The sequence below is a fragment of the Bradysia coprophila genome, unplaced genomic scaffold, assembly GCF_014529535.1.
Source record: "Bradysia coprophila strain Holo2 unplaced genomic scaffold, BU_Bcop_v1 contig_232, whole genome shotgun sequence".
In the NCBI taxonomy this organism is placed as follows: domain Eukaryota; kingdom Metazoa; phylum Arthropoda; class Insecta; order Diptera; family Sciaridae; genus Bradysia; species Bradysia coprophila.
Window position 1 is genome coordinate 3,599,376 of NW_023503493.1, and position 22,708 is coordinate 3,622,083.

At 36.5% G+C, this 22,708-nt stretch overlaps 1 protein-coding gene across 3 annotated transcripts in view; it reads left to right on the plus strand.

Moving 5' to 3' along the window:
* LOC119075968 (protein obstructor-E-like) overlaps positions 1-19,699 on the plus strand; it is a 35,318-nt gene extending 15,619 nt beyond the window's left edge. For all 3 annotated transcript variants that reach the window (XM_037182554.1, XM_037182552.1, XM_037182553.1), the window contains exons 3-6: positions 17,764-17,985; positions 18,064-18,252; positions 19,231-19,454; positions 19,522-19,699. In XM_037182554.1, coding sequence (XP_037038449.1) covers positions 17,764-17,985; positions 18,064-18,252; positions 19,231-19,454; positions 19,522-19,584 — 698 coding nt within the window. In that variant the 3' untranslated portion in view covers positions 19,585-19,699. The remainder of the gene's footprint in view (positions 1-17,763; positions 17,986-18,063; positions 18,253-19,230; positions 19,455-19,521) is intronic.
* The last annotated feature ends 3,009 nt before the right edge of the window (positions 19,700-22,708 follow it).

The following is a 22,708-nucleotide window of genomic DNA, read 5'->3' on the forward strand; positions in this document are numbered from 1 at the left end:
AATTGAAGTCTTACCTTGTTCTTTCAGAACCTTGGTATACTTCGTCTTCGGCTCAAAAATGAAAAGTCTACACTATCTTACATTGTTGTTAAAAAGCACTCGAGTGAGTTTGCTAGTATGACAAAATTACCTCCTGTAATCAATGACTTTCGCACCATCCAATGAAATCTACTATTTCCCCGTATTTAAATCGGTAATCATAAATCTAACCTCACAAAAACATTGAACACGTAGCTGGGTTTAGAATCTTAGTTACTGTTGGTCGACTTACAGTATTAACAGAGGCAAAAGGCTCATTATCAATTGGCGAGCTTTTACGTATTGTTGACAAATAGTTACTTATGACAACGAGTACGTACAAAGTGCTTTATTGGGGACTAGATGTGTGACTAAAATAATACTAATCGCGTGCCTATTAAGGCGTTTTGCACCGAGATTCTTACAATGTTTTGTCCATTCGTTTCGATTAATAGAAGCAATACTCTCTCTAGCAAACAAACTACTTGTATTTAGGTGGTGAAAGAGTCAAGTAGCCTTTGGAATTTACATGCAAATTACAGCGTAGTCAGTCAAAATGTAAAAAAAAATTGTAGAGTACAAAGAAATAAGGTGTGAATTTGACACAGATAGCTGAGAGTTGGTTTGCTAGAGAAAGTATTGATAGAAGAGAAGAAATATTTTAACAAACGTCAAATTACAATGTTGAAGTTCGTCATCTAAACTAGACAGATGACCGAGTGTCATCTTTGAATAAAGTCCTGAATTCACAAAATTCAACAATAATCTTTAAGCAACAAAAGCGACCCTAAAGTGTCAAGGGAAAACCTATTAGGAAAAACATGAAAGGATTTACACAAACTTACGAATCCAATCGAGGTTAAAAATTAAATTGAGAGTTTTTTTTCGATAATATTGTAATTGGTAGCGTGAGATATAGCTGAGATTGCAATGTAGGATTACAGGGGACAAAATTTTATACGTTATCCACTACGGTTAACTATAGTTTTATGAAACTTGTCTGGGCTAGATGCACTTTCCTTCGCCTCTCCAACAATAAAATTGCACTTTTGAAGGTCAAATATGTCACCCATTACGTCTTCTCGAAGAATCTACTCTAGTGAAAAAAAATTCTGATTCAAGAATTGATCGCCCTCGATCCTCATGATAAGTAAAGTGGCACTAATGGAAATCTTCAGTGGATCGCAAAATATGGGGAATTTAAGTGTCGAGTGAATTTGCAGTGCAGCGTCGTATTGTGAATATGACAGCATGCGAATGTTGGAACATTGAACATAAGACATTCGACCACTGTTTCGATCTGAGAGAAAACTGTTCGTCTTTCGATTTATTGCATTAATATGCAGTTCAAATATATACCATTTCTCATCAGGCCAAGGAGACAGTAGTACTCGATGCAGTGCTCTAAGAACACTATACCGATTTCACACGAACAAGTCTAGCGAATCATATTCGAAATGAAAATTCAACTAATCACCAAATTGGCTAATTGGCTCGTGGCCAGTCCGTGGTATACCTTTGCTTGGAGCTTTGCGAAAATTCTACGAAGGAAATCGTTATGTGCTACAATGAAGTGAACTCACCCGAAAGTTGGGCTCCGTGTTCTGCTGAGGCTCTATTATTCGGAATTTCAATTCTTTAATTCTTAAAAATTTCTAAAAATTCTAAAAAATTCTTTGAAGATTTTCTGATAAATTCCGAATGATAATCCCTGGCTGCAGAGGATTCGCATTACCTTCGGTGGTTTAAATACTTTGTTGATGGCTGAAATTTAGGTGTGTGGAGACATGCTGTGTGCTTTAAAGTACCAATATTGAAACTTACGTGTTCAGTTCGTATTGTATTGACCAGGACCGCCACTTTTAAATAATGACTCATTTTGTGGGCTAAGGTGGTAAAGTAAAATGTCCAATCGAAATTGTCTAAAGCGATAATCTAAAACCAAAAATATTGCCAGATTTTATGAGCAGAATGTGGTTGAGCCAACACCATTAATAGACAGCACTGCAACAATCGAACGGATTCAATTGAAAATAATATAAAAAAAAAAAAAACAAAAAAAAAATTAATGGAAAATGGATGCATTTCAAAACGGATAAAAATATGGAAAAATTTCTATATTTTTCCGAAAAATTCTTTTTACCGAAAAATGAAATCCCCTTTCGCGTTACACATCAAAATACGGCTTTATCCATACAGAAATCGCAAAAATGAAATAAAATATTGAATGGCATTTTGTGCATACGGTTCATATTTACTTCGAAATTGAAACTGAAGGCAAACATTATACAAAAAAAAAAAAATTAACAAAAAATCTGCCATCTAATCTGCACATAATTCATATTACGATACGTATGATGATAGTTTCGATAACATTCAATTTTTTTTAAGTAAATATTTTCGCTGATTCATTGCATTTGACATATTTTTTGTTTAAATAAATTGTTTAAAAAAAAATGTATCTTCGTCTCGCAACATTATATGTCGTCGAATCAATCAATTATAACCTTGTCTGCATCAATTCTTTGCACAGACATGAACTTTATATCAAATGAAAAATGATTTTCTTTCAAATGCAGCTCGTGAAACATTTCAGGAAGAAACTGAACGGAGTAGATGCAATCGTATATCAGAGAATTAATTTTTATTATCAGCAGCTGTGACCTCCTCAGCGTTGATTGTTAGTCCTTCCCAGGATTTATTTAATGAACTAACGAGTCTAACGAACAAATTATTTTACTTGCAGCACCCTGCGAAAATTAAATTAAGGGGCACACCGTTGACATTTGCGATAATTTACATTTTCGCAGGGCTTCACAAGGAAAATACCACGGGGTATTATAGCTCTCGCCTTCGGTTCTGGCTACAAACCTCCCTATTGGCAAAATCAAAATGTCCAAATAAAGACGTAATGTACTGTTACTGCCTGCCCTATGCGAAGGTTGACCATTACTTAGCAATCTGACCTCTGCGAAAATGTTCCATTACAAGTGAACCATTTTCGGTTCTTTTTTTTTCATTTTCCGATGTGGAAATCAACTTTTGCATGGTAGTAAACCAGAACATATTGGATGCTACGTAATTCATTTCTTCGGAAACAACTTTGTCATACTCGCAAATGCACACATGCGTTTCTAAACAAGCTCCTTCGGTAACTGTTTTTCGACAAAGTGTAGTTCGTATACCTCGCTTTCGGCTCAGATATACAAATCTGCACTTGTCGAGAATACATTTTTAACGAAGTTTGTTTCTCAAAAAACACTTGAGTGTGTTTGTCTTTATCACAAAATTATGACCTCATGTAATCGATTACTTCCGCCGCATCCAAATATGTAATCTACTATTTTCGGAACACCAGACACTGGACCTATTAAAATGATAGATTACGATTACGTTCGCTGCTTCGAAAGTAATTCATCAGATGAGGTAAGAGTTTTGTGATAAGGACCAACTAACTCTTTTGTATTTTGAGCAACAGACCTCGGACAAAATCGCCTTTTCGATGAGTGTAAAGTTTGTATCGCCGAGACGAGGGCGAGGTCTACAACTACACTGGTCGAAAAGGAAGTTACCGAAGCAAGTTGCTCAAAAACACACGAGTGAGTTTGCGGGTATCACAAAGTTGTTTCCGAAGTAATGACGTACGTAGCAGCCATCCAATGTATTCCGATTTATTGTCTAGCCCATGCGAGGAATTCCTGCGAAAATATTCACCACGTAACGGGCAATTTACGCAGGGGACCTACTGCTTTGTAATGGTCAACTTTCTCTTGGGGCAGTCAATAAAATAATTGAAATGCTGAAATTTCTTAGATTTGATGATTTCAGAATGTCAACTGTTCGTCCAAGAAAACGGATGAGAGAATCGAAATCATTCTATCAACTGCCTGTAATTTTAATCTTCCAATTAATGCCGGAAATAGTAACAGACTAACATTTTAGCGAAATGTAGTTTGAGTTGTGGAAGTTCATGCAAATCCTGGTAGAATAAGTCCACTCAGATTCATCCGAACCAGAATTTAAATTTAGTAATTTATGTCATCCGCAGCAGCTTTACATTGCCCTATCTTCTCTATTGTTATAGTGATTGATTTTGGTGGTTCTCATACTTGGTGTCTAGGTATTACAAAGGCAACGCTTCTTTCGACATATTCAGTGAGAACATTACATTTGATGAACTCAATGCGGTAACAGTTTCCACGCAGAGATGTCAGCTCATATTGCAAAACTTGCTATGAGTAAGAAAACAATTTAAAGACGAAAAAATCCAATTATCTGTACAGGGCACATTACATGGGTATCCGATGTGTACAGCTTACCAATCATATATAATATGATGATACACGAACCGCAACTTCGACTAATATACCCCAAACACGCAAAGTTCAAACACTTTTTTTTTGTTCCATCGGCTAACCGATAGTGTAGTGACTGGGCGTTATATTGCCGAGCGCTCGTGTGTTGTGTGTGCGAGATTGTAAATTTTATTTTATTCGTGTAATGAAAGATGAAAGTGTTTTTTCCTTCGGCTGATCAAATAAACCGGTAATTCACATCAAATTGCGAAATTGTATACGTATGGAACGCTTCGCAATAGATTTAACAACCGTCAGTTATTATTCACATCAAACATGGGATATGGGTTCGAATTGACTGTTTTAGGATTAATCGAGAATGTTGGCTGATTGCTGACATGAAATCCATATTTTGTTAATTAACGAATTCAGTTGTTGGGATGTCGAACACACGATGACGGGAGACTGTCTAGACGGAAATTACAATAAGATCGACCGAAGAAATCATTTTTTTGTAGGCCTGCAGCAACTCCAAACAATCTGCAAAGTTCAGATGGTGTTGTTCAATATCAAAGTTCTTTCAACAGAACAAATCAAGTTTATTGTTGTCACATCGTCAGGTCTTATGCAAATTAACATTTTTTATTGATTTTAGTGGAATACCCTAATGATTAGCGTAGCGTTATTGTCATTTTACTTGTCTGTAGGTGTCGTTTGTCAGCCTCTCAGCTTTGTCATTTTTCGTCGTTACACTTTTCATCCATTCGGCGTGAATAATCCTATTTTCTCGAGATTTCAAGATGGCGTTTTGATTACACACTATCTGATGACAGTTAAGTTAAAAACTTCTTTTATTTCCTCAACTTGGTGAACAAGAATTTTTGACAACACAGGCGAGAAAAAAGTCGTTTTCTACCCTCCGCTGAAACTTGGAAAGCCTTTGTTCTAAAAAACGAAGTTTTTACGAAAAGTTGATAATGTTTTATCAGGTGACAGAGCGTAGCGAAATGCAATTTCCAACTTTTTCTTCCCTCGTTGAACAAAAAACAGTTTTTTCTTTGCAACTGTCACTTTGTTTTGGTTTTGAAAAATTATGAAACAAATTGCTTGACCTCAGGGAGAAATATTAAATTCAAACTTGTTGGAATTTCCTATTTTCTCCCCTTGGTAAACAAATAACCATTTTATCAGAGCTCTGCTAAACAATGAACATAAAAATATCTGGAAGCTTACGCAATCAGCCTTGCATTTTAAAAGTTGGGAATCGTGAGTTTTTGGGGTAGATAATAACACGTACACTCATACATGTGTGAAAATTTAGAGGCTTTTTGACGTTGGAAAAATGAGTGTTCGTGCTAGGAGCAGTGCTATGATTCTATGAAAATTTTTCCACTGATCGTCCAGCTTGAAATTCGTCAATGAATGCGAACGGACTGAAGTGAATCTTTTCGAAACGAAGTGACTATTCGCACTCGAGTGCGAATAGTCAATTGTGAGACTATTCGCACACAAATGCAAATTGGACACAAGGAACATAAGGAACTAGTAAGGAGCTTATGCTTCCTCTTACAAAATGGAAAAAGGAGGAGCTTATGTTTCCTTTTACATCATAGAACATTAAGAATCTATACTCGTCCATTTGCAACCTATCTCCATTTTACAAAATGGAAAATAGGGAACTTCTGCTTCCTTTTACAAAACGAAACATAAGAAACTTATGCTTCCATTTAAAAGTTCAAACATAAGCAGCTTATGATTCCTTTTACAACGTGGAACGTAAGGAACTTATGCTCACTTTTACAGCATCGAACATAAGAAACTTAATGAAGCCATTGTGAAACTAAACACCTGAAGTTAGAAAGCTGGAACTGATGTCATTTTAACTTTGTTCACATTACAACTGAAACAAATGAAGAAAAAAAAATCGTGTGCGAATAGTCCCACAATTGACTATTCTCACTCGTGTGTGAATAGCAACAGCCTATATGAAAGAACTAAGCTTCCTCAATAATCAAAACCAATTCTGATGAATTACCAATGGGCTCATACAAGTGAACGCTGATAAAGGCGTGCAAGGCGTGTAATTAAAAACTTTTGCCCTGGAGATTTCTCAATGAATTTGGTTTTATGGACTAAAAGAAATTACTTTTGTTCCATCAGTTGAGAGGCGCGACGGGCCCTTTTGAAAATATTGACCGAAGATAGCGGCTTTTTGGTAGATTTTCACCAAGTCTTCGAAATAAAAGTTGTTTCTCATGATCGAAAAATCCGAATGCGTTAAGCAAAATTTCTCAATTAAATCCATTTCAGACACAGCGTGTGTGTATAGAAAACAATCTATTACTGAGTCAAGGTTTTCCCGTTCCATTCCGAATTTCAGGACTCACCTTTTCAAGTGCCAGATCCGCATAATATCTTCAACAAATTTATTTACTTTTGTCCGAAAGATTATTTCATACAGTTTGGCCGAACAGTTATTTCATGGCTTTCGAAAATTAAACTATATTCAATTAAACAGTAAAATAAACGAGTTGTTCAGCAATCCACAAGTTTTAATTGAAAGCAACTCATTAATCGAAAAAAAACCGGTTGCAAAAGTTCCCGATTGTAAAACGAATTTTAGTTTCTGGTATGGATTTTGTTGGAGGTAACACAACATTATTCCGAAAATAGTTATTGGTTTACCGAGGGGAGAAAATGGGAACGTCCAACATGAGCGATTTTTGCCACTGCGAAGTGAGGGTCGCAATTTTGCTCGAGTTGGAATTTACTATTTTCTCCCAGAGGTGAATACAACGTTTCTCATGCGTGCACGTTGTGTTTTGCCGTTTTTCTCCACGAAACAAAAAACATCGATTCGCCACACCATTTTCGAAAACATAAACAAAGTGACAGTTCGAATGAGAAAAGTTCTATTTTCTCCACACGAGAATTTTCTCAGGGCCTATTGATGGGAGAAAATAGGGCAAAACACAACACGCGCATGAAAGTTAATTTTGATAAGGGAAACAAGGCAGACCAGCCGTACCTCGTTTTGTACACGTAGAACTTTGATGAAGTTTTCGTTTTAGCTCAATTGATTTTACAAACAGCGCCATTAATTCATTACGAATTTTTGATGGCATTTACCCATTACCACTTTTACCAGTCGCACTGACAGCATTAATGTAATACGTTTGTAATCCAATTATCGGATATATAATAGGGCAATGTTGTTTGGTAAAATACGCTACATGAAGATCGGTGAAACATGAGAAACAACTTACGCTACAAATTCTTCCGTATATTTTAACTCTATGCCTTTACATCAGTGTAACAGACTGTAATTATTCTATCAGAGAACAGAGAGATAGAAACAGAAATGGTAATGAAAGGGCGAAGAAATATAGGTGAATTTGGGGAATCACCCATCTTCCGGAATTTAGATATTTACTGAAGCAAACACACCAAATTTCTGAGTAAAGTGTAAACTCGTACACCGAGAGAACCATTTTGATATAAGTATGTAAATGGGTTTGTTCGAGCCGAAGGCGAGGCAACTAATCTATTCCGAAGTAAAAATAATTCTCAAAACATACGAAATCACACGAATACTTGGATGGAATGGTCCTTTCCGTGATATTTGCATGCTTTCGGTTCGTAAATAGGTCTTTTCATTGAATTTCATAATCTTTTGACGGCCGTAATATGTAGAATTCATTACAAAACTCTGGATAAAGGCATAGAGTCACATTATCGTGTGTTTATTAACCTCATCTTTGCCTCGGATCAACAAAATTTACACGAAAACGTGACTTCATTTTTATCCCGAGTTTTGTAATGAGAAATGATAACAGAGGGCGTTGCTGTCGCCTCACTGGAACGCCATCTGTTATCATTTCTCTGTAAGTAACTCTCGAGCATGTAACAAATTTTACATGCTTCTTTACCGATAACCGTTTATTCCAACCTCCTCAGCATGTCAAATATTGTACGTTTCTTGGACGAAAAATGAGAAGTCACGTTCTCGCATCGTTATTGCCCTCGGCATTTCTTCAGATCAACCGACTTCACGCGAAAACTTCACTTTTCAACTTTTCCGTCCTTCTTACAAAAATGTCTATTACACCCGTCATTATACGAAAGATACAAGACAGAGAGCGAGAGAGAAAGAGAGAGAATTCCCTCAACGTTGAAATATTTTTTTTTTCAAATATTCGAACAATCATTCTCACGAATAGAGATCATTGTCAAATAAAGGTTTCTTCTCTCAAAATAGTGTCAAATGAGTTGTCAATTTCACAAAGGTATCCTCAAACAATGACAGGTTCATTTAAATTTTTGTAGCATTGTGATTAGCTTTGTAAAAATGACAACTCATTTGACATCTCAAACGACATTGACAATGATCTATAGGTCTGTTCCAAGTGCAACATCGAAATGTCAAACGTCATCCACAGACAACATAACCAAACAAATATTGTTTACAAAATGTATGGAAAATCATTGAGGTTATGGCTCTGTGAATGACGTTTCACAGTAAACTGCACTTTGCACGTGCAGTTGGAACAAATCTATATACGTACTGCAGGCAATAGAGTAGACTGACATATTTCAAAATGAGGGTGAATGAAATTGGACACTGTGACGGTGTCATACTGTTAAATCTTGCTACAAAATTTTCTCTTACTTTTTGATGTTTCATCCTATTGTTTATTGGCCGTAGTACGTTGCAACTATGCAAGAATTCTATTTAAATCGTACAATGGCATACTGAAAGACAGTTTGCACTTCACTCAACATCACCGTTAGAATGGGTGCCATATAATATTTAATTGTGTACTTAACGTCAATGTTAGATTAAAATGTATTCTCTCCAATAAACGAGCGCACCTTCTCATTAATATTGAACGTGACCGGTATACATATTCCACCATAATAGAATCGTAATTTCTGCATAAAAATAGTATTACGAAACTGCGGCGCAGATAATTAATTCTGTCAGTCTGATACGGGGGCTAAACTGCAAACAATATTGATTTTTAATCGGAAACCATTTCAATTTAAAATTTAATTAATTTTTCCATTTCACTAAGCCTGAAATGATAATGACTGCATATCGTCTGGGTGGATGTGCATCGTTTATTTACAATTTAAAATCTCCCCCATTTACATTAGATGATGATAGTTGCGGGGAAAAAATTCAACAAAAGACACAACAACGGATTTTCCAAATTATAACACAAAATCCGTATCGCATCACCTTTTGACACGTCGTCGTGCCGTATAGAGATGTTTCGGTGAAAACCTAAAACACCCACAATCTAAAGCACATTATGAGCTTTTCTATTTTCTATCCGTACACTTCATTTTCGGCTCTTCACTCTTATAACGAGGGGGAAACTACTTCGAAAAAAGGCGGTCAGGAATTGGTCTTTCTGTGACTGTTTTTAAATAGATCTGGGATATCACAGAATTTTCATAACTTAAAGGCCTTTTCTTGACTCTCAGTAACGAGGGGCAAATATTCATACAAATTGATTTGTCAGTCAAAAGAAAACCCTGTGGAGGTGCGGGAAAACAAGAAAAGTATACCATTCAAAGACTTTTAAACACTCAAACTGTGACATTAAGAGCCTTTACATCGTTAACTATTCACAACAATTATTTCATCTGAAGGTAAGAAAATTGCACAGAACAGGAAATCCGCTGTTTCCTAACTCCTGGCCACTGATCCACTTACTCAATTTACAAAGACCATAGATTGATCCATCTAGTCAATATCTATCATTTGACACACAGCACATTAATGTTGAGCAGGTCCTTCTGCAGTTGTCCAAAGAAAACTGAGTAAAGCAAGCGAAAACACAGATGCTGTTTTACTCGCTGCGAGCACAATGGCTATTGATATACAAGCCTGATTTTCAACATCGAAAGATATGCTTGGACAACAAGTGAAAAAGACAAAAAAGGAACAAAAACACTGTTCCGGGAACTTGACACCAAACTTCTCTACCTGTTTTGAAGTGCTTCCCGAGGAATTTCGATAACTTTTTTACGGTATGAAGTTAGGTGGGCACCCAAAACAGAGGTAAACGGCGTAAAACTCATCAATTTTATTTATGATGGGTCTCAAAACAGTCTGTGTATTTCCCTGTTTCCCGCCGTTTTCCGACGGGTCAGTCATCGAATGAATAACTGCAGAAGAACCTGCTCAACTAAATAAACATTGAAGTGATGTGTGTCAAATGATGGATATTGGCTAGACCAATCATTAAATCAATAGTCTTTGAAAATGGGGCAGTAGCCAGGAGTTAGGAAAACAGCTGATTTTACTTTTTTTTCTTGCAATTTTCTTAGTTCAACCTTCAGAAGAAATAATTGTTGCAAATAGGTAACGATGTAAAAGCTGAAACGTCACAATTTGAGTGTTTTTGAAGGGTATACTTTCAGGCGCGGATCCACCTATGTGCGGTCGAGGCGGTCGCCGGGAGTCAGAAGAAGATTTTTATATGAAAAAAAATATTTCAAAACGAAAATCGCCCAGGCAATAATTTATTGTCTTCCAACCGCCCGAGTCAGAATAAAAGCTGGACCCGCCCCTGTATACTTTCCCTGTTTTCCCGCACCTCCGTTCACAATTTTACGAAAGAAAATCTTCAAATAAAATCCTCAAATTCATAGAAAATCAAGACATTTTGTTATTTTCCTTGACTTTCCGCGTTTTCCCGTGACTTTACATGACTTTCCATGACTTTTCTGACGCGAATTTGCGTGATTTTACTCGACTTTTTGACATTCTGGATGACATTGTGACTTTCCGGATAAATTTACGTCTTCTTTCAGGCCTTGGCTACGACTTTCCGGAGCTGTTTCCCCTCGTCTTATAAAACGGCTATGTGTTGTTATACACACGCTTTTAATTCATGAACGATTACGTTTAACGTTTTGCTCTGGTAACACAGAGAAAGACTATACGTCCCCCCGACCATCATTTAATATTATAGACCATGAATGTTATAATAGCCTGAAGCTACCATATCTACGTACATGTACAGCGTATAGGTATTCGAATTAAGGATAAAGTTAATCTTCATTATATTTTGCTTTTTATTTGAAAATAAAAATAGAATGAACAAAACGTGGTGTATATATATTCCGTAAGTCCATCGTCCGTCGTATACCCCCATTGGTCGGTCGTCGGTGGTGTGTATATATCTTTTATATTTGAATCAACCTAACGTTATTTAAGTAAATTAGAATTTGCGTTCGGAGGGGGAGAAGGGGCGAAATGTTTCAGTTTAATGTTTATAAATTCCTGTTAATTGTGCGGGTCTGTTGATTAAGTCGAACTAAATTGAATGGACATGATGAAAATTAACTTCGGCTGTGTATCTAATCCAATGAAAGAGATTAAAAATGGCTATACTCAGTGGTGCGTTTTATTTTAAACATAAAAGTTTGAAACAGAAATGGCATACGGTTTTTTTTTGTTGTTGGATGGATGGGTTGTCGGTAAATGGGTGTCTTTTATTCGACATGTGTGTGTTCTTTCCAGCGTATTTAACCCAAACATTTTAATTATTCGAATAATTTATTTTGCATTTAAATGGGGAAAATTCGATTGAAAGGCTCCTTTTACCTGGACAGTTTTAAATTGCTCCTGTTTTACTGTGGTGTGCACTAGGGATGAGCGGGTTGGGTTTTTTTCAAAACCCGCCCGAACCCGACCCGACCCGTTTTTTCATTTCTGAAACCCGACCAGAGTAAACCCGACAGACTCTTAACCCGCCCGAACCCGACCCGACCCGATTTTCATTTTTGAAACCCAATCCGAAGTCAACCCGAAAGTTTTATAACTCGTCAAAGTTTTTTAGCAAATTTAGTTCAAATTTATGTGAGAAATGCTTGAAACTAATTTAATATTTTCAGAATTACGTTAAAAACGTGAAGAAACAACTTATATTGATACTTTTTATAAAATTTTAAATACTTCTGGTAGGAAGTTATACGCCAGACATGTATGCGTGCTAACGTACGACACGTATTGTTATACATACGTCTTGTATAAAGTACGAGTTACATGTTTCTTACCTTCGTCATCGTATATTATACAATGACTATGAATGGAAATATGTGTCGTGTGTAAGTACGCATACGTGTCTGGTGTATAACTTCCTTACAACACTTTATACGTGTCAGACGTTATCTTTTTTCTCAGTGTGTATAGTCAGGGCACGAACAGACTTGGACTGCAGAGCCTTTGGATTTTTTTTAGGAAATAAAGGTTTTCTGCAATGTTCTTCATTTAATGTCAAGGGTTCTGACGAGCCTAACACTGTGTTCGAATTATTTAAAGATTTACACCCGAAATTTACCGAAAAAGTTTTTCGGTGAATTTTGGAAACTTTAGGTAAACTTCGGTAATATGCCATGGAACCCAGAGTTTCTCCAGGCAATTGCTTTAAATGATGCTGAACATTGTCGACTGATTACTAATTTTAAAAAAGTCATTTAAGAGTCATATCGCGAAGACTTCAGGCGATTGGGGAACAAGCGGTCTTCCATTTAAATTAGCATAGCTCGTTGGATTCGTCTTTCATTTCTAGCAAACAGGTATCTTTCACTTTTTCAAAAAAAAAATTCTGTGAAAAGTGTTCAAAAGTAAAGACATGTCGGAGGGTATCGAAAACAGTTTTTCGGCAATAACTCATGAAAAAATTATTTAAAATTGTTGAAATGTTGTGCGACTGTCGGCCTTGGAAAGACCAACAGGAAGAGGATATGCACTGGCTGGTGCGAGTAGATCCAAGAGAGTTATGACTATAAACATAGCAGATGTTCGGAGAGTCTGCCTTCCCGACAGCATCGGTGCTCAGCGGAAATGAGTATGGGGTGTTGTAGCTGGCCTCACCCACTATCGTTCCACATATGAATGAACCCAGTTCTTTTGTGCTGCAAGCCCACAGAAGTCTTAAAAAAAAGTTGGTGCCAAAATGCAGATTTTTTCCTTCTTTCTGGGGGCCCAACTGCTGGAACAGCGTCTGGAACGGTTATATGGCAATCATTTTGTATCATCCTCTTATTCTTTTACCTTATCAATAGAATAACACTTAGCTATATCGCAAATATCTGTCGTTAAAACAGATGCAATGTTTGTAATGTCAAGAGAAAAATTATGAAATTTTTCTCGGAGGATTTTAGTCAAATAAAGTGTTAGCATACAGCGCATGACATCAGGACCTCCGGAACAGTAATTAGTCTTTCAATTGGACCAACATTTGCTACGCGACAGGAGTTTAGAAAACTGTTGATCATATCGTTTTTCCAAACTCCTGTCGCGTAGCAAATATTGGTATTTATTTGATGATTTCTTTGTTCTTTGATGCTTAACGAAATTATTACAAAGAAAATTTTGATCGAAACACGTTTTCGATGACTAGTGTGTCTAGAGCTTCAACCATTCCAAGGCGACAGCAAGCATATTAATACCAGAAAACTGTTAAATCTACTACTTCCATTGATTTAGGAATTACTATTCCATCAAAACTGACTGTAATTTCCAAATAAATAGTCTGGAAATTGTTATCTAGACTCGTCATATACAAGGGGATTTTCTTACAGATTTCAGGAAGAAACGATATTCGTTTACTTCATTAGACGCGTCATACATTTTATTGTATAAAGACTACTTGAGGAAGAGAACATGGCGTGTTTTGCCGACGTTCTCGATAACACATGCCTTCGAAAACGTTGTATCGCAGATGCTTCGGTAGATAATTTTTGTCTTTTTTTTCTGGTCTCTAGTTCAAAAGGGTTTATATGTGGAGGTGTCGCAGTTCACTGGACACATATTCTATTTTATTCTGTTAGAAACATCAAGCGTATCACAATAATGACTGTTATTCCATTTGTTGTACGTATCGTGATGCGTTAGATGAAAAATCTTTTACTTCAATTGTTGAAACAGTCATTTTACCATATCGGAGCTAATCGCTTCTTTTCCTCTTCATCGTCGATGACTAGCTGTTTCTGACGGGATTTATTGTTCAGTTCAGATTAAGATTATTTTCCAAAGTTACACCATCAAAACAGAGGCGATCGGAACAGGCAGAAAATTGACCGGGTCAGAAAAAGAAGAAGATTTGCTTCAGATCATACAAAAAATTCTACTAAATGATAGTGCTGGAAAGGAAGCATAATCTGTCGCCTTTCGCACAGACTGCAGATTCAGAAAATCGTTTGATTGATTTCATCATTCAACTTAAATTTACTAATTCCAATTGGCGATAAATTCCTTGAAAGACACAGCACAAATAAGTTCATTAAAATTGCCATTCTGCGACCATTTGTGGAATAAATAAATTGATTGATTTAATTTAATTAAACGTTTGATTTAGTGTTTAATAAACACTGCTTGTACGCACGTAATGCACCCATACCTAGAGTGTCATTACCGAACCGTTTATCGAAGTGTTCTTCATAATAAACTTGTTACACTTTTCACTCGCCGAGCGATGATATAAGAGTGCATTTTACACCAACTTTTAAGCGTTCATAATCGGTCAATAAATATTTAAAAGCAAAATACTTGCCTTCCCCAACGCGTAGTTACTTCACGGCACAGAGGACAAAAGAGACACAAACGATGTTTCTGTGTTTTATTTTGATATTTTCATCAAGATTATTATGCACTGAAAGAGTCAGACGACTACACAGGACCCATACGAGTCTTTCCGGGGGAAAGTGCAATAACTAAAGATCGTAAATACAATTGGACAGTTGATTTTAGACAGTTTATATTGTTGTAGAGTGGCGAAGAGTGGAGTGAGGGGCTATATGAAAAAGTAGCTAAAGTTATCCGCCCGTGACGCAAGAATTCCAACGACATTAAAAAGTCTTATACGAATTAATGAACGAAACATTTAACGAAAGCAAAGTGAGGTTAAGTTGGAAAGCACCGCAACTTGTAGATTATCTATTGACATTTTATGTGCTAGCACTGCAAACGAATCCTCTCGATGAAAGGGTGTCGTGTGCTTTTGTGTATTACCTTTTTTACATTACATGGAAATGTGGTGCTATCCATGAATTCCCTTTGAATTTGCTTTGAACACACTGACCTAAGATATTTAAACCTTCACAGACTTTCCGTTTGCATAAAACATCAATTTTGATATCGAATCTATTACTTCATTTTATCTCAGTATTTCCAAGAGATTGATTTCAAATCTTTTACTTCATTTGTGCTGACCGTGATTTTTGCTATTATAAGAACGTTACTTGTCGTTTATTCCTAAAGTCATTATCGATAACAGATGATAACCATCCGTAAAAGACATAATGATTGCTGCGACGTCTACATTATATCCCTCAAATCTCATATCCTAACACTATCACAAACTGAACTTATGTCACGTTGCGTTTCGTTAAGTTCTGAATGTGGCCAAGGTGTTAGCCGTGTTTTCGTCAGACGCGTCTAAAGCGAAAAACGACACAAACTGAATGTTAATTGATAAAAGTATCACGTACTTCAGCTTCAGTTGCATTTAAAATTTATTTACGTTTATAACATCCAATCCGTATATAGCCATACCACATACCCAACGAAAGCATAACGAGAGATAGAGAGAACAAAAAAAAACTTAGCGCCCGATACATATAACCAACCATGGTATCATATTTTATGGAAGTCGTGTCGTTGGACTTATGAGTACATAAATTTCTTGCTAATTCGATTACTTCCAAGTTGATTCTCTCTTTTCCTAAAGTGGAAGTTAAGTTTTTTGTTGATGAAAGAAACGGAGAGTGTATGAAATCATGTTTTACATTAAATAATAAATTTGTTACTAAAAGTTTCTTGAACATGACACATTATACTGGGTGTGTGTTGTGTTGTGTATGTTGGCCTGACTGTATTATTATTACATTCATATAATGTATATGACGGCGAAGGGAAGAGTTTATGTTTTGAATTATTTTTAGTTTTGTTGTGGCAGATAAATTCTTCCAAAGATACAACATTACGTAGCTATATTGCCTGCAGGTAAATAATTTCGTAGAGAGCACAACACAGTTTCGAGTTGAATGAAAATTTGATAAATTTGGTTATTCGAAGTTTAAAGTCAGACGTGCAATGTGTAACGGAAAATTGTTCGACTCAAAAGACTTGATTTCGAACAATGTTTTAGTTGATGGTATTTTCAGTGCTCGAACACTAACTGTACCTTTGTACTTTGTAAAAAAAAAACACATTAAAATGATAACGGCAGCTCACGCGGAGCCCACACGTGAATTGCCATTATCATTTTACTGAAACGAGGTTACTTTCAGTTCCTACTCTTATCCGGTATCTATGTTTTGGTAACTGAAGACCGTACAAAGTTGAGTAAAAATAAGAGTGAGCGTTACAGTTGATCTTTGTATATAGACAGAAATCAAACATGGCCTGAAGTTTTGGGAAATTTAACGAAATTTTTTGGGAAATTTAACGGCTTTTTTTTGGAAAATTTAACGAAATTTTTAGTAAATTTAACGAAGTTTTGGGAAATTGAAGGAAGTTGTGTAAAATTTAACTACTTTTTGGGAAATTTTGGGAAACTGAACGAGATTGTAAGGAATTGAACGAAGCTTTGTAAAATTTAACAAAATTTTGGGAAACTGAACAAAATTGTAGTGAATTGAACGAAGTTTTGGGAAATTGAACGAAGTTTTCGGAAATTTAACGAAGTTTTCGGAAATTTAACGAAGTTTTGGGAAATTTAACGAAATTCTTGAGAAATTTAACGAAATTTTGGGAAAGTGAACGAAATTGTAGGAAATTGAATGAAGTTTTGGGAAATTAAACGATATTTTGTAAATATGAACAGAATTCTGTAAAATTTAAGAAATTTTGTGAAATTTAACGTAATTTTGTGAAATTTAACGTAATTTTGTGAAATTTAACAAAGTTTTGTGAAATTTAACGAAATCTGAAAATCTTGGGAAACTGAACGAGATTGCAGGGAATTGAACGAAGTTTCGGAGAATTTAACGAAATTCTTGAGAAATTTAACGAAATTTTGGGAAAGTGAACGAAATTGTAGGAAATTGAATGAAGTTTTGGGAAATTAAACGATATTTTGTAAATTTGAACAGAATTCTGTAAAATTTAAGAAATTTTGTGAAATTTAACGTAATTTTGTGAAATTTAACAAAGTTTTGTGAAATTTAACGAAATATTGGGAAACTGAACGAGATTGCAGGGAATTGAACGAAGTTTTGGAGAATTTAACAAAGTTTTGTGAAATTTAACGAAATTTTGGGAAACTGAACGAAATTGTAGGAAATTGAACGAAATTTTCATAGACCTTGGCGTCACCTGCTGTCAAAATTTTGACTTATCGAATTTTGCGCGCGAAATTTGATTAAATTTTAATGAAATACCAACTCCACCAGACGATACTTTAATGAAATTCTAACCTTTTTGCAGGCTGTTCAGCTCAAAAAGCCAACCAAGAAGACCCATGCAAAACAAAAGCACGTGTCGTCAGCGACGTCACCTATTGCGACCGATATTGGGAGTGCATAAACAGTCAACCCGAATTGTACGATTGTCCGAATGGCCTGGTATTCGCTGGTAAGCATCGTGGTGTGACAGAAGGTTGCGATTATCCGTGGCGGTCAAACTATTGCGAAAGTAAACAGTTAGCAAGTACGTAACAGTTATAGGTTCGATTACAGAGCAAAGGCGCAAAGACTAACCGAATCGTTTATTCTTTCTATCCGTTAGACGGTCCCATTTCGACGGAACATTGCGATTGGTTGTATGGTATATTCGGTCATGAAACGTCTTGCACCAGATATTGGACATGTTGGAATGGAACGGCCACAGAACAATTGTGTATCGGTGGTCTTCTGTACAATGAAAATGCTCACAGCTGCGACTGGCCGGAAAATGTTAACGGATGCCAGAAGCATCGTAAGTAATTTTCTCGCTGGCTTCTCCATTTCGTTCATTTTATTTGTCTCCCTTGATGGGAATATATAAAAGTGGCAATGAAGTGTTGCTTGCCATGTAATAAGAGTACACCATTCTGTTCAGTTATCTCACTGATATATAACGCCAGCAGCACTAACTATTTATTTATTTACACTTTAATCTATCGTCTTCATTTATTGAGACGTTTTTGATTTGATCGCACTGCAATATAATGCGGATATATCTTTTGGATGTGATGGTCGGGGAGCTTGTGTCCATTCGATTTGGTGCGACTATAACAAGCGATGAATGGTGCCTGTTGTAGCCGTTGCACGCTTTTACATAGGCTATGATAGCAACGCGTATGTTGAAGTAAAAGATTTTGCATCACACAGAAGACGAAACTTATAAAATGAAGTAATAGATTTAGATGAGACGTCGCTGCTGTAGCAAGGGAGAACACACTTTTCACCTCTTTTACGCCTACAGCTCTTCTTACGTGCAATTCTTCTTGCTTGAAACACTTCTTGCCTCTTTGAGCGAAGCCATATTTCCGTCAAAGACACAAAGCACCCGCACTATGATGAGGCTACATATTACGTTGTGTAGTGTTTGTACCTAACCTCTCAGTGGAGTTAATCTGAAATTGTTTTCCCGATGTAATAACAATTTCGATGAGGTATGAGGCATCACAAACCCCCATCCGTTGAGAGATAAAATAAGGAAACCCGGCTTGAAAATGAGTTGGAATGACTATCGATAAAGATGATATTGATTTGCGGTTGGTAATACATTCGAATCAACCAGCGTAAATATGAACTCAGATATCGACACTTCGACAAAAATGACAACAGAGTTTAATCAAATTGGTTCTCGTTGGTCTTTTATTCAAAATTGTTTTATCAATTCCGCCCTTCTTCTCCCACTCTCTTTGCTTTTAACCTTTTAATTGAATTGCAATCCATTTCCGACAACCAGCCATCTGCGACAAGGATCCGAACGGCAACGTACCATTGGGCAAATCGTGTAACCGATACTGGCAATGCCAAGGAGGATATCCACGCTTGCAGCGTTGTCCAGCGATGCTGGTTTTCGATCGACGATCGCTGAGATGTGTTGTGCCGCCAACGGAAGATTGTGACATTCCAACAACCGCAACGCCAGTCGACGGTGAAAATGGGGACGGTCAACAAGCGCCACTGGTTGGTCAAACTGAACATTTTGTCAAACAAATTTTCTAAATTGAATTTTTTGGTTGTTATTTTGTAGGACGATGAGCAAGTGCCTGCGGTGCATGCCAAGGGAACGTTTAGCAGAAACAGTAAAAATTAGAAAGGGGCCTGGGTTCAGGTTCCTTTTAGAGTTGTTTTCTATTGTAATTTCTTGGAAAGTATTATTTTTGTATCATTTTGTTTGAGCAAATAAATTGACTTTATTTACGTATTGATCGTTGAATTCCATTGATTCCGATAGTATCTACTCTTTCTGTGGTCTATAATGAAGATTCATACACTGGCGGAAAAGAGTTTAAAGTTTCGCCTGTAACGGGTACAAGTGGTTACTCTCATCAATGCTTTTTATTGCCTACCCTATGCGAAAGTCGACCATTACAAAGCAGTTCCCCACGTAATGAAGTACTTTCGCAAATTTCAATGTAAAGTAACACCAGTAAAACGTGTGAAAGCTCTACAAACAACATCAATCCACTTGAATGGAGTTTTGAACCCATGTACTGACAACTCAATCGTTCGCTTTTAGTCACAACGATTTACATGAAAGTGAACGATAAGACAGGAGTGTTCTGCGAAATTTTTGATAAGCGTCTCCATGTGAAATGTCTTTTTGATTGTGTTCACTTAAACGTCTCCATAGGCTCACCAGACGTACACACAGAACAGTTTGAACCAGATGCACACCGAACTGTTTGTGGATAAATTTTACTTTGATCTGGTATAAGAAACAGATGGACAAAACGGCAACGTTTCAGCTCATATTTTATGTATTTTATGTTCTATGTGCTGGAGATTCACTCTTGGCTTGACGACCTGGACTGGCTTCTATTACATTGCTGTCCAATGCATACATCTGCATAAACAACATCCACTGTAAATGACAGAGGATTAGGGAAAAATATCATTTATGTATGGACCTCATTCACCCCCAACTGCCATTGTCCGTGCAATTTGCATTTCCAATTACATATATATCTTGTGTGCCCTTTGTGCATACACTTGCACACAGATATGGCAGATGGATGGATAGGTTTAGATGGTGTACACAAAGGAAGAAAATTTACATTAATTAAGATTGAATAGTAAAACAAAAGATTGACGTCAATTATGTGTGCTTGCTTATGCATGCAGCTTATAAAGCGTGTATTATACGGTTGATGTTATTTTGATCGTAAGTTAATTGCATTTCAACTAAAAATCATATGCGTTATTGTCAGAGTGGTGAACAAGGAACAATCCTCCATGGATTTAGAATAATTAAAAATCTAAACTATCAAGACAATGAAGACTTTAAGTTAACCTGAAAAATTACTTGATCTTCGCGTGAACTCGCCATCTCACCATCTTCCCAGCTCTAGAACTTCAGGATTTTGAGGAATATTTCAGATTTTTTTTGGGTTCCCTTCTGGACTTTTGGGATTATTGTTGTGGTACCACCTGATCCACCATCTAAAGATCAAGAACTTTAGCATATTGAAGGTTTTCTTAGGTTTTTCTGAATTCCCTTCTGAAATTTTTATATTATTGAGGTAGTAGTGTGTTGCTTCCCAAAATTCCAGCACTCCACTTGATCCACCAAGATGGTTCTAGAACGTCAGCATTTTGAGGAATTTTTTTGTTTTTTTGGTTCCCTTCTGGATTTTTGCTATTATTGTTGTTGTACCACCTGATGCACCATTATGAGATCTAGAACTTTAGCATATCGAAGGTTTTCTTAGTTTTTTTTGGATTCCCTTCTGGAATTTGTATATTATTGAGGAAGTAACGTGTTGCTTCACAAAATTCCAGCACTCCACTTGATCCACCATCTTCCCAGTTCTAGAACGTCAGCATTTTAAGGAATTTTTCAGATTTTTTTGGGTTTCTTTCTGGACTTTTGCGATTATTGCTGTGGTAGCATATTGCTTCCCTAAATTCCAGCACCTGATCCACCATCTTCCCAGTTCTAGAACTTTAGGATATTGAAGATTTTCTTAAGTTTTTCTGGATTCCCTTTCTGGAATTTTTATATTATTGAGGAAGTAACATGTTACTTCCCGAAATTCCAGCACCTTACTTGATCCACCATCTTCCCAGTTCTGGAACTTCAGCATTTTGAAAGATTTTTCAAATTTTTTGGGTTCTCTCCTGGACTTTCGGTACTGGTAGTAGATTGGTTCCTAAGATTCCTTAATAGATTTGTGCTAATTTAATTTTGATTTGAACGGTAGGTACTTTGTAATTGATTGGTTTTTTTGGAAACTGGAAAGCCTGATTCATTGCACACATTCGATGGAAGATTTTTTTTTCTAGGGCTGGAAAATTGCCTCAAATATCTGGGCTTCACAATAAAAAGTGCCACATTTGACCCAAATTTCCCTGGCCAAATCGACATCCATCTCATTACCATGGGGCTCTTTGGAAAGCCGCAGACAAGCACTTTCAGATCTAGCCGACCCAAAAAAAACTATTTGTAGTAAACATAAAGATGACACTAGAAACCAGAACTAGATAGATTTTCCATGTTTTGTGTACTTTGTTAGACATTCATTGGACTTTTTACTTAAAATGTGCTAGAAGTGGAAATATAAGTTTTATTTGTTGAGTCTACCATCTTCTTTACTAGAAAGAGCCCAATGCCACTCCAAATAATTCAACTTAGAACTCGTTGATTTTTACGTTTTTTCGTCTTTATTTTGTTTTCTTCGGGATTTACAAGGTTCCTTAGTTGTGTAGACCCCCCAGAGCCAAAAATAACATACATCGTTGGGGGAAAAGTGCACCAGACGTCCCATGAGGTGCTCAAGTCTCACAGATATTGTAGAAAAAAATTGAAAAAAAAAATATTTTTCAACATTTTCCTACAAAGGGAACTGTTAACGACCTCTGTCGCACATGAGCAGAGTATCACCAGATCGGTCATTTCATGATGAATTTTTGTTAGATTTGTTAGCATTTTCAAGTTAGATAGAGTTAGGTTCCTCAAATTTTAGAGTTCCTGAGTACTCTATACTACAGTCCTGACCCTCTAACCGGAATACTTCTCCCCCAGACCGGAGGTATTGGATAATATGAACAGAATTTAGTAAACTAAATACCACACCGCCCATCGGCAAAGATTTTGCAGGTAAAATCGAAATTTTTCTGTTTTTTGCCTTCCCTTTTGCGGTAAGTAAATCATACCGTCAAAATAAAACAGCCATCATCAACATAGTATCACCTTCATCACCCACTTGAGTGAAAAT